The sequence below is a fragment of the Kogia breviceps genome, chromosome 3 (genome assembly GCF_026419965.1).
Source record: "Kogia breviceps isolate mKogBre1 chromosome 3, mKogBre1 haplotype 1, whole genome shotgun sequence".
NCBI classification, from domain to species: Eukaryota; Metazoa; Chordata; class Mammalia; order Artiodactyla; family Physeteridae; genus Kogia; species Kogia breviceps.
The window spans coordinates 157,135,472-157,150,525 of NC_081312.1; the positions used below are offsets into that span (position 1 = coordinate 157,135,472).

At 53.8% G+C, this 15,054-nt stretch overlaps 1 protein-coding gene across 10 annotated transcripts in view; it reads right to left on the reverse strand.

The window, feature by feature from the left end:
- Positions 1-15,054, reverse strand: part of ENTREP2 (endosomal transmembrane epsin interactor 2) — a 424,627-nt gene that overhangs the window by 14,828 nt on the left and 394,745 nt on the right. For all 10 annotated transcript variants that reach the window (XM_067030097.1, XM_067030098.1, XM_067030100.1 and 7 more), the window contains 3 exons: positions 11,178-11,338; positions 10,490-10,625; positions 3,714-3,789 (listed from right to left, as the gene is read on the reverse strand). In XM_067030097.1, the coding sequence (XP_066886198.1) occupies positions 3,714-3,789; positions 10,490-10,625; positions 11,178-11,338 (373 nt within the window). The remainder of the gene's footprint in view (positions 1-3,713; positions 3,790-10,489; positions 10,626-11,177; positions 11,339-15,054) is intronic.

Below are 15,054 nucleotides of genomic sequence, written 5' to 3' on the forward strand. Positions count from 1 at the left end.
CTAATCAATGAATTTGGTAAGGTTGCAAGATACAAAATTAATGCACAGAAATCTCTTGCATTCCTATATACTAACAACGAAAAATCAGAAAGAGAAATTAAGGAAACAATCCCATTTACCACTGCCAAAAAAAGAATAAAATACCTAGGAATAAACCTACCTAAGGAGGTGAAAGACTTGTACTTAGAAAACTATAAAATAGTGATGAAAGAAATCAAAGATGACATAAACAGATGGAGAAATATACCCTGTTCTTGAATTGGAAAAATCAATATTGTGAAAATGACTATACTACCCAAAGCAATCTACAGATTCAATGCAATCCCTATCAAATTACCAATGGCATTCTTCACAGAACTGGAACAAAAAACTTTACAATTCGTATGGAAACACAAAAGACCCCGCATAGCCAAAGCAATCTTGAGAAAGAAAAATGGAGCTGGAAGAATCAGGCTCCCCAACTTCAAACTATACTACAAACTACAGTAATCAAGACAGTATGGTACTGGCACAAAACCAGAAATATAGATCAATGGTACAGGAGAGAAAGCCCACAGAGAAACCCACGCACATATGGTCACCTAATTTACAACAAAGGGGGCAAAAACATACAATGGAGAAAAGACAGCCTCTTCAATAAGTGGTGCAGGGAGAACTGGACAGCTACATGTAAAAGAATGAAATTAGAACATTCTCTAACACCATACACAAAAATAAACTCAAAATGGATTAAAGACCTAAATGTAAAATCAGATACTATAAACCTAGAGGAAAACATAGGCAGAACACTCTTTGACATAAACTGCAGCAAGATCTTTTTTGACCCACCTCCTAGAGTAATGAAAATAAAAGCAAAAATAAACAAATAGGACATAATTAAACTTAAAAGCTTTTGCACAGTGAAGGAAACCATAAACAAGATGAAACGACAACCCTCAGAATGGGAGAAAATATTTGCAAATGAAACAACGGACAAAGTATTAATCTCTAAAATATACAAACAGCTCATGGAGCTCAATATCAAAAAAACAAAACAACCCAATTAAAAAATGGGCAGAAGACCTAAATAGACATTTCTCCAAAGAAGACATACAGGTGGCCAAGAGGCACATGAAAAGATGCTCACCATTACTAATTATAAGAGAAATTCAAATCAAAACTACAATGAGGTATCACCTCACAATGGTCAGAATGGCCATTATCAAAAAATCTACAAACAACAAATGCTGGAGAGGGTGTGGTGAAAAGGGAACCCTCCTGCACTGTTGGTGGGAATGTAAGTTGATACAGCCACTATGGAGAACAGTATGGAGGTTCCTTAAAAAACTAAAAATAGAACTACCATATGATCCAGCAATTCCACTACTGGGCATATACCCTGAGAAAACCATAATTCAAAGAGTCATGTACCAAAATGTTCACTGCAGCACTATTTACAATAGCCAGGACATGGAAGCAACCTAAGTGTCCATTGACAGATGAATGGATAAAGAAGATGTGGCACATATATACAATGGAATATCACTCAGCCATAAAAAGAAACGAAACTGAGTTATTTGTAGTGAGGTGGATGGACCTGGAGTCTGTGATACAGAGTGAAGTAAGTCAGAAAGAGGAAAACAAATACTGTATGCTAACACATATATATGGAATCTAAAAAAAATCGCACTGATGAACCTAGAGGCAGGGCAGGAATAAAGACGCAGACATAGAGGATGGACTTGAGGTCACAGAGCGGGGAGGGGGAAGCTGGGACAAAGTGAGAGAAGCATCAACGGATATACACTGCCAAATGTAAAATCGATAGCTAGTGGGAAGCAGCCGCATAGCACAGGGAGATCAGCTCGATGCTTTGCGACCACCTAGAGGGGTGGGATAGGGAGGGTGGGAGGGAGGCTCAAAAGGGAGGGGATATGGGGACATATGTATGCATATGGCTGATTCACTTTGTTGTACAACAGAAACTAACACAGCATTGTGAAGCAATTATACTCCAATAAAGATGTATTTAAAAAATTGAAAAAAATGATCGATCTTAACAAATAATTTAAAAAATGTTTCCAGCAAGGTATTTTGTAGATACAGGTGAGCTGATTCAAAAATGGATATGGAAAGGCACAGGCCCTACAGTAGCTGCAATCTTGACAAAGAAGAATGAAGTGGGAGGCATCCCTTGCCTGATATTGAGGCTTATTACAGAGCGACAGCCATGAAGACAGGGTGGAATTGGCAGAGGGGCTGACACACAGATCAATGGGACAGAACAGAACAGGGACCCAGAAGCAGACCCATGCAACTATGCTTGACTGATTTTTGACAAAGGTACAAAAGCAAGAAACAGCCTGGAACAATCGGACATATACCAGCAAAAAAAATGACCTTGACCTCAACCTCACCCCACACAGAAATTCCCTGTTACTACCTGCTTGGCCTGCAAGCCCCCTGCCAGAGCTTCTTGTATGTTCCTGCCTACGCTCAGGGCTGGCCCCTCTGAATCTCTCGGTGGAGCCCAGCTAACTGCCCAGGGCAGTGAGGCAGTGAGGAGGGCCCAGCCCTGCTGAACGCCTCCCGAAGGGCATCCCAGACACCCTGTCCATCCCCACCTGCCCCGAGGCCACAGATAGAAACGGGCCCTGGAGCCGCCATGCTGCCTGGCCTTTCTAACCATGCTTTCCTGGAGAACTGGTGGTGTGTGGGAATCACGTGGCTGGAATGGGGGGCCCGGCTGCAGGCCTTCCCCCCCACCAAGCTTTAGAAGGCACTGCACCCTGGAGTAGCCCCTGGAAAGGTGGTCACTGGATGCCACCTCTTAGACAAGCTCCTGATGGCCCCTTGGAGTCACCAAGGGAAAGGCAAGGTCACTTCCACATTCAACTGTAGCGACCCGGGGCTACTGCCGCTCAGAGGTGGCCTCATGAAGGATGGCCCCTCCTTATTTCTCTTAGACGTTACTTGAAGTGGGGATGGCAGCAGCACAGGACACGGACCTTTCTGGGACGCTTAGTCATCTCCCAAGGTGGCTGACTTCGGTCTCCAAATAAATGCACCCACACGAGCCTGCTGGGGACCTCAAGACGAAAGCTCCCCAGGGATGCCACCCAACCCCACCCATCTGTTCCCCCTGCTGCCAAGGTCGTCTGCTTTCCCGTCACCTCGGACCACCTTCCCTACCCCGAGGTTTGTCCTGTGGCTCCCACCCCATATTTGGGATCTGACTTCTCACGCTTTTCCTGCCACGCCCTCCAGGACACAACCTCAGGCCCCTGCCCTCCAGCCTCCTCCTCTGCAGCCAGTGGGCAGGGAGCCCCCAGCTCTGGATCCCCCCCTGGCCCAGCCCAGCCTCCTCCTGAGGGGGGCTGAGCGGACATTAGCCTGGTATGATTTTGCTCTGGAAAGGGTCCATCGCAGACTGTGTCGCACTCTTCTTCAAAACCATACTCCTCGAGTGAGAGAGAAAGGGCGCTGGGGGAGGCGGACAAAGTCCCCCAGGGAAAGCATGAGGCCTCCCAGCTCTGACCACTGGCAGGGAAGGAGGACATGTGGAAGCTTCCATGTACTTAGCAGGAGAGGCTGCAGCAAATTCCCGCCCCCACCCCTTAAAGAGGAAGAGATGGAGGAGGGAGGAGCAGGCAGAGAAGAGAAGGAAAAGGGAGGAGACACAGCCTGGAAAACTACCAACTTAGTGTTTCAAAGACCGAAAAGGGTACGATTACCTTGTGTGCTGAAGCCCGCGGTGGCGTCTGGGTCCCCGGAGCCAGGCTCGGTCACTTGTGGGTCCCCACTTGGAATCTATGGGAAGAAAGAGGAGGCCGTGCGTGGGTACTCTGCTGTCTGTGGGGCACATCACAGCAGCCTCCAGAAAGGCAGGCTGACCCTAGAGCTTGTCTTCTAGAGACAGGTGCTCAGGTTGCAATCTTCTCCCCTAAATGTATGGGGCGGGGGGGTGGGAGGGTGAAGACGCCATTGCCAAAGCCAAAGCCCCTTCCTCTGACCTTCTGCAATGAGAACCGTGTGCCCCCCGAGGGCCCACCTTGAACCCGCTCACCTTCCACTTACGGGCACCATTTGGGGCTGGCGGAGGCCACACAGGGTCCCCCCCTCACTAGAGGAGGTGGGACAGCCCCTGCCCTCACTTCCCACCCCCTCCTCTCTTGCCTGAAGAGTAAGTCCACGACACCAACACTCACGGGACCCCAATGCTTTAGGCCGGCAGTTTGGACACAAGTGGGCATTGAACGAGCTCTGGACGCCCCAGAGCTGCACGTGCCCTGCCCTCCCTCCTGCCTTCCGCACAGGGGATCAAGAGGCTGCTCCCAAGGCCGCCCTCCCTGCCTAAGCTCTGCCAGGGTCCCAGCCACACATGGGGCCTATGCCGGGCTGAATGCGGGGCCCCGAGCCCAGTCAGATGCCATCCCTTCCTGGCGGAGGCTGGCCGTGAAGCTCGAGTTGGGTTGGACCATCATCACACTTTGGCAGCTTTCTTCTTGAATGAGAAGAAAGGCCTCAGGAATGTGAGGGGAGAGACCAGCCTCCTCTGCTGGGCAGGGATGGGGCACATCTGCTCCCCGCTTGCCGGGCTTGGATCTGCCCCACGCGAGCGCGTCTGTCCCATTGCTGCGCGCCTGATGAACCCTGTATGCATGTGCCCCTGTGCCATCTCAAAAAATGATTTCTGGACCCTTGTGGTATTTCAGAACTACTTGCCAATAATGAGCTGGGGGAGGTCAGGGAAGGTGAGGCGGGCCCCTGCGGCCTGGTCTGGTTCCAGCTCAGTAATTATATTTCTGAGGTCTCCTGCCCCTTCAGTCGGATAGCTGATGGCGCCCACCTCTCTGTCAAGCGGGCTGGAATTGCAGCAGGTGCCGGGCTGCTGGCTGCCCCCAACCAGAGACCCAGAGAGCTGCTCAAATGGTCCCTTGGATCCCATGTGTATGTAATACCGTCCTGCACTCAACGCTCCCTCTCTGCCAGGGAGGAGATAGGATGGGAGAATTCACACCACCCCACACCAATAACCTGTGTGGGAAATCTCTGCCAAGAATCTCCTGCCAGGGCTTCCCTGGATGCGCAGTGGTTGAGAGTCCGCCTGCCGATGCAGGGGACACGGATTCGTGCCCGGGTCCGGTAGGATCCCACATGCCACGGAGCGGGGGGGGCCCGTGAGCCATGGCCGCTGAGCCTGCGCGTCCGGAGCCTGTGCTCCGCAACGGGAGAGGCCACAACAGTGAGAGGCCCGCGTACCACACACACACACAAAAAAGAATCTCCTGCCAAATCAAAAAAAAGGGAACAATGCCCCAGAGGTTCGTTTCCTTTCATACCTCTCTTCCTGTATCTAACCCTCAATTGGACTCTTTTTTCTTTTTTGTAGGGGTGGGTGGCAACTTCAGGCCTGAAAAAAAAGCTTCTGGTAATAAAGAAATGTACATAAAACAAGAGAAATAAAACACACAGTAAGACAAGGTCAGGAGGAAATTGGATTCGTGTCATATTTTGCAGAAGCATCGCTGGCTTCCCTCTGGCTCCCGGTCAAATTTGGTTCAAGAGGAGACAGCTCCTGGGAGCAGGGAATTCATCACTTCTGGCGAGCAGGGTATCAAGCGCTGAATTTGAATGTGGCCTCCCCTGATGTCCAAGGCCACCTTGCCACAGCAAGGCTGCTCACTTCACAGGGTATTGTCCATGAAACACAAAGGCAGTGGAAGAGATATATTTGCGGCATAGAATTGAAGTTGAAATCCGAGTTTAGCAATAAAGGTTTATAACACAGCTCCCGCAGGGCTGTGAAAGGAGAAGCCGCATGTATAACATAACGTGGACGCTCCAACGCCTGCATTTATTTATTCCCAGATGCACTGTTTTGACCACTTATCGTAATTGAAAACTCAATCGGCATTTAGGCAAATAAGCCAAGTTCCCCCTCCTCTCCCTTTCTCCTAGGAACTTGGGGGCTAAGACGTCCTATATGGAAATTCTGCCCTATTTCCGTAATGAGTTTCCCACTCCTGGGTGAGGTCAGCTGACTATGTCCCAGGTTTACAAAAAGCTGTTCTTGGGGGGCAGTTATCAGCCATCATGGAAAAGGTGCTTTAAGGTTTTCGGCTCGTGTCCCAAGGCAATCTTCGAAGCTACTTCACTTACAGACTTTCAAATGTAAAGGTCATTTCATTCGAAAATAAAAATAATACCTTCGAGGACTTGCGGTTGGACACACCTCTGTCAGGTCCATTGCCTTTCTCACCACTTCTTGTCCCACCTTCCATATTGCCACCGAAATTCCTAAAGCACTGCTGGGCCACGTCGACCCCAAACGCCCAATTGTTCAAAGGCAGCTCTATAGTGTGGCATCCCAGGTCATGGAATCTGCACCCAAATGATTTCTGTGAACCCCCTTCCTGCCCTTCAAGCCCCCATGAGCCTTCCTGGTTCACACGCCCGGTCCCACGCAAGGTGGCCCAGCTGGTCCTTCTTCTGAAGCCCCAGAGAAGCCCATTCGTCCCTGTCCTGTGACCACAAGGAAGGGAATCCCGTTGGTCTCCCGATCCTATAGCCCGTGGACTAGCGCACAGTCTCACGGGGCCCCCAGAACACACGCTGTCATTCACAAAGGGGCATCAACTACGCAAATTCTCAGCCACTTCCCTGCTGTAGAAAGAAACTCCCTCCCTCCAATCTTGCCCCAAAGCCACAAACTCAGGCCACGGGAAAGAGAACGCATCGCAACCCAAGTCAGAACGGAACCTGAATGTGGCTGAAACACGCGGGTCAAAACGAACGTGCTGGCTCAAGGGGGGGCTTTTCTTCCCAAATGAAAAATCTGTCCAGATGAGCGGTCTCTGCCGCGCACAGACCTGCACAGCATCTGCTTGCTCCCCAAGGGGGCGGGCGTCTCCCTCTCTTTATCCAAACAAGTGCAAATAGGCCATTCATATGCGTTTGTCCTAGCAAGGGGGTAATTAACCTCCTCCTGGCCCAGGGAGCGGGGATCCTGCTGTAAGATGGCTGCTCCTGGCTGTCCCGTCGGGGGACTGGGGGAGGGGGGAGCTGGCAGGTGTAGCCTCCCCTCCGTGGGAGGGATGGAATCCTTTACTCCCAGACTCCGTGGAGGGTGTCTGTGGAATTGAAGAGTGCTGCCGGCCCACGGGGTCAGAGAGAATCAGCCGGCGAGGTGCAGCTGCCTCCTCGGTGCTGGTGGCGGCGGGGGGTGGCTGTGGAGGCCCATTTATCACAGATGCTGCTGTCCAGGCGGGAAGCCCAGGGAAGGGCGGGGGCCACGTCCTCCCGGGGATAACATTCATGCAGGGGCTTGTAAGCTGGCGGTTTCTGAGCCAACGCAAGCTAATGTGAGACAGGCCTTTGCCCTTCAAAAGTTCCTCCCCCCAATCTTTTGAAAGCCATCTCCATTTAGAGAATTCCCCATTCTTTTGGAAAATGAGGTCACGTGGGTCTTAGAACCAGTATTATCATCCTCTGATATAGTCTATTCTTCAGAAAAAAAGAGTAAAATAGTGATAAACACTAGGTGCAAGTGTCGGGGTGCATCAAATGTCACACCCAAACCAGAGGCTGCTTCCCAGCATGCCGGGCCCTTGCATAATGGGGGTTCTCTCCGGCTCCAGCTCCGCCACTCTCCACGGGGTGGTGCACACAGACCCGTGAATCATGCACGGTTCCTCTCTTCTGGACATAGAGTAACAGATCACAGGGATGAAGGAGAGGCAGCCCGGAGCCTGCAGCTCTGTGAGGGCAAAAGGCAGGGTTGCCGTGCAGAGGGGGAGGTGGCAGGGCTTCTCCTGCCCCCAAGGTGGCCGAGGAGAGTCACACAGCCTTGGGGGCTTCCTGGGGTTTCCAGGCCCCTGGCCGCCCTGCTCGGTGCCCCTGCTAGTTACAGAGCGAGCTGCCCATCTGCACCTGCTTCAGTCCCCTCCTGCCTTCCAGGGACCTCCCTCCCCTGGCCCTGGGGAGCAGGCTCCGCCCTCCGGCCCTGGCATATTCCCTTGGTAACCCCTCCCACTCTATTCCCACCCACCCCCCCTAACTACCTCCTATCCAGACTCTTCATGGAGCATCTTGCCAGAGCGATTTACTCCAGGCCCCAAAGGTGTCCTTGGAGCAGCCGCAGTGGGGACTTTGGTAGCCATGCAGATTCTCAGCAGCCCCCTGACCCTGGACTCCGGAGCCCTGTAGGTGCGCCCGGCCATCTTCATTTGATTGACAAGCCCTCCAGGGAGTCGGGATGCCCACTGGAGGCTAGAAACAGTGGTCCGCACTCTTGCTTCCCCTCCTCACATCCCATCCCCTCCGCTCCCTGATGCCATCTGATCCTCCCATGCCCCCCCCCCCGCCCCGCCCCACCCATCCCCAGCATCTGCTCCTGCCAAAGTCATTGACAGCCTCTGAAAAGGTGAGCCAGGTGGACGGGGCTCAGTCCTTCACAGCCTCCGGGCAGCACTTGGCCTATGCCTTCCTCCCTGACCACTGGTTTCTGAGTCCAGGTTTCCTGCGACCCCACCCCATGCCCTCTCCTAGGGCCTCAACCCGTCCCGGTCTCCAGGGCTTTCATGACCATCTTTGCAGCGAACCCTGATCTCTCTAAGGCCCCGACCTCAGATCCTAGCAGCCGTGGACACTTGCTTGGATGTTCTGATGACCCTGGCACCCAGTGAGGCCCAGCGGGTGGGTCGGCCCCCCATCTCATGCTCACACCTCCCTAGAGCCTCTGCAGGAGCTGCTCCCTCCCCAGCAGCATCCCTGCCTCTCCTCGCTGACCTGTGTCCTGCTGCCCACTGGGCCAAGGCCTCATCTCCCAGGGTCCCTGGACACACGCAGGGGCCAGCATCCCTGCCCAGGGCCCTGCAGCATCCAGGGCTCCACTCAGGGCTCTGACTGTTACCACAAGAAGCGGTTTCCCTTGACAATATTGATCTGAACTGTTTTTATCATGAAGAGAAAAATAAACCCACTCCAGGAAGGCAGAATGCTCTGCTCCGCCTCAAAGGGGAAAATTCCAGAGAATTTCAGTTATTATAAATCTAGAGATGAGAGTCATGGTCACACCGCTGCCTCCTTCCTCACAGCCCCATGCCTCTGTTTCTCCAGTGGACAGAAAAACAGCCAGGAGTCCCAGCCGAGTCCCTTTGCCGTGGGGGCCCGGCGAGCCTTGGGACCTCTTGGTGGGAGCAGGCCTGGGGGGAGGCCCCGGGGCGTCACGAGCCTCTGCCTGGGCTAGGGTGGGCTGGGTGGCTGGCCGGGGCTAGGGGCTGCTGAGCAGTCGCGCCCCAGGACCCCGAGGAGAGCCTGTCACAGAGATGCCCTGCACCGTGCTGAGCCTCGTCCCTTCCTGACACACGGCCACTGGCCTGCAGGACTTGATCGCCTTGTGGACGGCACTGTCTCCAGTCGCATCCCCTGGACGCCAAGACCAGGACAGGGGGCCCCAGGGCTGATCTTCAGGGGGTGGTGGGAATGGATGGGCCCTGCCGCCCGGCCAGCTCACCACGGGCGCCGTCTCACAGGGAGACAGTGCGAGGTCGGGGCCTGCACCACCTCCGGGCGGGGGTTCTGGGCAGGGACATGAGTCAGGGCAGCTCCGTGGCTGTTGAGACATAACAGTGTACCCCTGACGCTCCGGCTCTGTCTGTGTCTCCTCTGACTGATGCGCAGGGCCCAGGAGTGGCTGCGGCCCTGTCCCGGTGCCCCTGCTTCCCTTGGTGGCTGTGGCTGCCCACCACGCCCCAATCCCTGTGGTGCCCTGGGGGACACCCGCATGGCCCTACCACTCCGTCTGCACTTGGGCACCATATGGCCTTTCCCGGTGCTCACATCTCTCTGCCCTGGCTGGTGCCCCTCGATAGTCAGCAATGACAACGATGATGATGAGGACGAGGATAATACCAAGAAAGGGCACGTGGCTTTTGCTGAGTCAGACACTGCCATGTGCCCAGTCCTGTCCATTACCAACATCCTGTTCCATCCGATGTGCTTGGTACTATTATGACCCCATTTCACAGATGAGGAAACTGAGGCCGCACATCCCGAGTGCCTGCCCGCTGGGATCAGGCACCTCCCTGGCTGTAGCCGCCAGGCCTCTGACAAGACCAGGAATCCAAACGAGCTCTCTCAGGTGTCTGGATGACTTTGACAGTGGCCTGCAGCTGAAACACCCCAGAGACGCCTGCATACTCAGACCATGGCCCAACCCCACCCCGAGGGGCCTCTGCCTAAGGGTCAGAGCCTGGGCCAGCTCTTTCTGCACCGTGTCCCCAGCACATCTGAGGGGAGGCAAGGAAAGTCAGCACAGACATGGGGTTGGAATCCCCACCTGGCTGCCGTCTCTGCAGGATCTGCTCTCTGCGCCTGCTGCCTCTTCTCCCACATGACCGGGCTAAGATGACCAGCGTCCCACAGGTTTGCTGAAAGGCTGAGGGAGATGCCTGCACAGGCAGCAGGACCGGGAACGGGGAACTGGCCTGTCGGGGTCGGGCCTCACCTGGCTGGTGGGGGTCGGGCCCACCACGGCCTCGTAGGGCGGCGGGAGCTCGGCGGGGTAGAGCAGGCCGGGGCTGTTGATGGTGACGCGGTACAAAGTGCCAAATGGGGAGGAAGCAAAGTCCAGGTGGAGGCCCCTGGAAAGGCAGAACCGCGGAACATCACTCCTTGGGTAAGGAACCCGGACCCTTCCCGTTTCCCTCAAAACGATCAGACCGATTCCCTGCCTGGAATTCTCGTGTTCATGAAATAAAAGCCTCATTCACTAGGCAGTCCTCACTTTTGTTTTTTGCTGGAAAGATATTGACACTTTCAATAAACTCTATGGCCTTTTCCATGACAATTAAAACCATCATACAGCTGATTCAGTCTTTAATTAAATGTGACATGTTCCATTAAATGACCGTAAACCGACAGCAGTATTGTATTTCGTGAAGAGTGGAACAGGGCTGCTCATGCCTGGCTGAGTTTCTTCTCTGATGCCCTGCAGTGAGGCCAGCGGAAACGCACGGGGCTCTGAGCCCTCCCATCTCCCCGGGCTCTGCTGTCTGATCCAACAGGCCTTCGTTCACCTCCCCCTCTGCTCACCTTCCCTGACAAGGAGCACCTCCCACGCCCACCCCCCAATGACGGCCTCCCATCCTTGGGCCCCAGCATAGCTCAGAGAGGTGTCCCCAGGGAAGACCCACCTGTGGGCCTCAGTGGTCGGCGTGCAGGTGTACTCCGGGGGGTAATAGGGCGGCGGGGGCAGCGGGGGCACAAACTCATCGAAATCCAGGGTCTGGTGGAGGACAGTGCCGTGCGGGGTCATGCAGGCCGGGCTGACGGAAGGCGCCCTTTGTGGAAGGAACTGCAAAACAGAGAGGTTCCGAGTGATCAGGACGGCTGCTGTGGCTCTAACATTATGACATACGTCTTCGTTATGTCTAACGAAAGTAACTGTGCAGAAGCTTTAATGATGAGCTTGGAACTCAGGTACTTTAACCCGTCAAACCATGACGGCTAAACACACATTTAAAACGGCAGCTCCGGGAGGATCACACCCCCTGCTCCGGAGCCTCATCACGCTCGGTTCCCACGCTGCTACGCAGATGCCTGTCTTCTGAGGCAAAGCACAGTCCGGGAACTTAGGTTCTGTCCCTGCCACTAAACCTGTCTCCTCTGAAGAGCTCGTGGTCAGAGGGGTGTCTGCCGCCCAGGGCTGAAGACAGCACTTCCTTGAGTGAGCTCCTGAGAAAACACCAGACTCTCAGGATGTCCCTCCCACGCACGCCCTTCCCAACCCCTACAGTGAAATACACTTGGGCAAAGCCACTTTGGTACTCCCTCCTTGGGGCCCTGTCATGTGCATTATGAGTGCGTTCAAGGCCCTGAGAAGACCTGCACCAAAAAATCTGTTAAATTGTTTAGCCCATTCGTGGAATATTCCTCAAATATTTTGTGATGGGCCCCTTTGGACACATAGTATCCATCAATATTTGGCAGTTCTAGGGAATTCACACACTTTGGAAAACACTGCTCTGAGGGAAAAGAATCCTTCATGAGCTCTAGAACATTCTGGGGGGCAACCTCAAAACTGAGAGGCTGCTTGAGCAATGTGAGGTCAAATCACTTAAAATGAAGCTGTCTCTGCCTCATTTTCCATTTTTGTTCTTGGGAGGCCCCACCCAATACCTGCTGCTCCTTCCATGGGCCATTGCTCCCCAGAGATGATCTGTGGCATGAAGGTACCTGAGGCACGGCTCCAGGTCCAGGGGACACCTCCCCGAGAGTGCCTCCAGCTGTGGACAGACCCCAGGCTACTGAACACTATGGTCTGGGGCCTCCCACTGCATGGGGGGCGGCAAGTGGTGGGTGAGACCAGGACCCAGAGTCAACTGTCCACGGCCAAGCAAGGACAGTTCCATGAGGAAACAGTGAGCTCTTCAAGCTCTGCAGGAACCTGCAGAGATCCACAAAGGGCTAATGTAGAAGATGACATTTGAATGGGCCTGAATGAGGAGGAGGATTTCAATGAGTGGGCTCACAGGAGGGGCTCGGAGCTCAAGAACAGGTAAGCTAGTGGAAGATGTGTTTACGGAGAGCAAATTTCGGTAAGGCTCTAGAAGTTACTTCCTAATTCTGGGGGCACTGGGGAGCCAGCGAGGGTGCTGGAGCTGGGCAGCAGCTCTACTGAAGCTGTGTGGTAGGAAGTGCCTCCTGGCAGCAGTGGGTGGGGTGGTGGAACATTTCTAGACAAGTACGGGTGAGGTCCTGATTCTGAATACAGTCCAATGCTATGAAATCAGCATGCTCTAGACTAATGCAGAAAGAACTGTGGGTGGGTGGGGGCGTGTCTAAATGTGTGACACATCAGGCTGCACATGTCTGAACGTGTGACACCTGCCTTCTTCACACACAGAGCACGGTCCTTGCCCCTCCAGCTGGTGTGACCCATGGTTTGTATGTTTAGTGGTCTGAGATAGAGGTGCATCCACGGCTAAGGGCAGGGTGGATGTGTCTGCCAGCCTTGACTTCGGAAAGCTGCTCGCCCTGCGGCTACTGCAGGAAGCTGAGCAGCCAGTATGAAGCCAAAGGTCCTGGAGGTCTCATGGGGGAAGATTTTGAATTAGCCTTATCAGAAATTAGAAAAATCAATAACATACTCAAGCATGAAATGCAAAAGCCAAAGCGCTTTTCTGTGGAAGATCCAGTCCCAGCAGGAATGAGAGAGGTGAGGAGGTCCAGGCAATCCTATTAGCAGGTTAAATGAGTCAATGCAGCCACACAAGGGAGGCTTTTTAAAGGCTAAACGACCGTCTCTGTTTCTGCCCTGAACTCCAGATGGCCTTTTTAGAGAGGGCATTGGCCTATCTTTGTGGAAGCATGTCAGACTCAGCAGCATTTAACCTGGCTCCTTGGCTTCCACAGCCAGAGGCCCGCGAGTCACACTGACATCTCCCTTGACACCTCTCAATATCTGTCTGATAAGGCAGAGTCTGTATGGGAGCCCAGGGTCACCAGCTCTGGACTCTGCTCTGAGACAGGGGTGTTGAAGGTCTGCACCCCACGGTCCCAGGCGGCGTCCTGTTAGGTTCTGCCAACGGGGACGCGAGAGGGAACCTGGTGAAGAGGCGGCAGGGAGGGGGGTTCCTGTCACTGCTCCTGCCCCTCCTCCCCGATGTCCTCCAGCTCTAAGGGTGGCAGAGCTTCTGCTGTTGTCTCTGTGTAACCTCCAGGCCCTCCTGGCTCCTCTGCCTTCCACCCCTGGCTAACCAGCTCCCCATATGGGCTATGTCGAGCTCCTTTTCTCTCCTGAGCCCCAGCCATGGGGTCCATCAGGGGGTCTGGTGCCGAGGGCCCAGCAGGTGCTCTATAAGCATCCACTCCACAGGTGAACACACCCTCCTCACTGCCACCTCCCGGCAGCCCCCAGGTTATCTCCTCCTTGCGGAAGCATCTAAATCATCTCTCTGCCTTGGTCTTCTTCCTCTTGTTCTGCTTTAAAAAGCTTTGTTTAGGGGCTTCCCTGGTGGCACAGTGGTTAAGATTCCCTGCTCCCAATGCAGGGGGTCCAGATTTGATCCCTGCTCAGGGAACTAGATCCCACATGCATGCCGCAACTAAGAGTTCTCATGCCACAACTAAGGAGCCCATGAGCCACAACTAAGACCCAGCACAACCAAGCAAATAAATAAATAAATAAATTAAATAATAATTTTTTTAAAAAGCTACGTTTAATCCAGCATGATGAGGTCACTCCCTTTTAAAACTCTTTTACGAGACCTCTGCTCCCTGAATCCCACCTAGTTTCCAGCTTCTTTACCCACTAACCCCAAACTCCTCCATCTGCCATTTGAACCAACCCCAAGTACCAAACTCAGGCTGTTCTCTCTCCCCAGATCCCACATCCTCTGACCCAGCAGCCTCCTGGTCATCCTTCAGGACCCACAGAAATGCTTGTTGCCCACCCGCACCCTCCTTGGCCCCTCATCTGCAGGGTGATGGCCAGGCTCAGAGCCAAGCCCGCATCTGGGTGCGCTGGGGAGGAAACGCGGCCTGAAGCATCCCTTCTTTCCCAGGGGGTTGTGCTTGCCCTGGGCCACTGTAAAAGCCCCGGTTGGTCCATGTGGTGACAAAGGTACACCTGTGCCTGGTGAGCGAAGTGAGGTTGGTACTTGGTTGAGGTGTTCACACACCTGGCATATGGGCATCATCGCCCAACCCTCCTCATCCATAAAAGAGGAGTTTGCATTTTAGACCCTGCCGGGGAGAAGCCCATTCTCAGGGGTTTGTTCTGGGAGGTGGGACCCATCTTAGGCATGTGCTATCCTTGGGAGAAAGAGCAGGATTATTGCCACAGTAAAAGTTTTCTGAATGGATCTCTTGTTGGTGAGCTGGAGCTCTCCCCCTGTGCTCTGGACCCTGGAGTGATGCCCGCCCCGGTCACCCTGCTGCTCTCTGGTCCTGCCACCCCTGGATGAGCAGGGCTGCCTCCTCAAACAGGTTCAGACCAGTTTTAGTTACTACTGTAATTTGCAATGAAATAGGAATGCAGATGGGAAAACTTGCTTGTTCCTTGAAAAC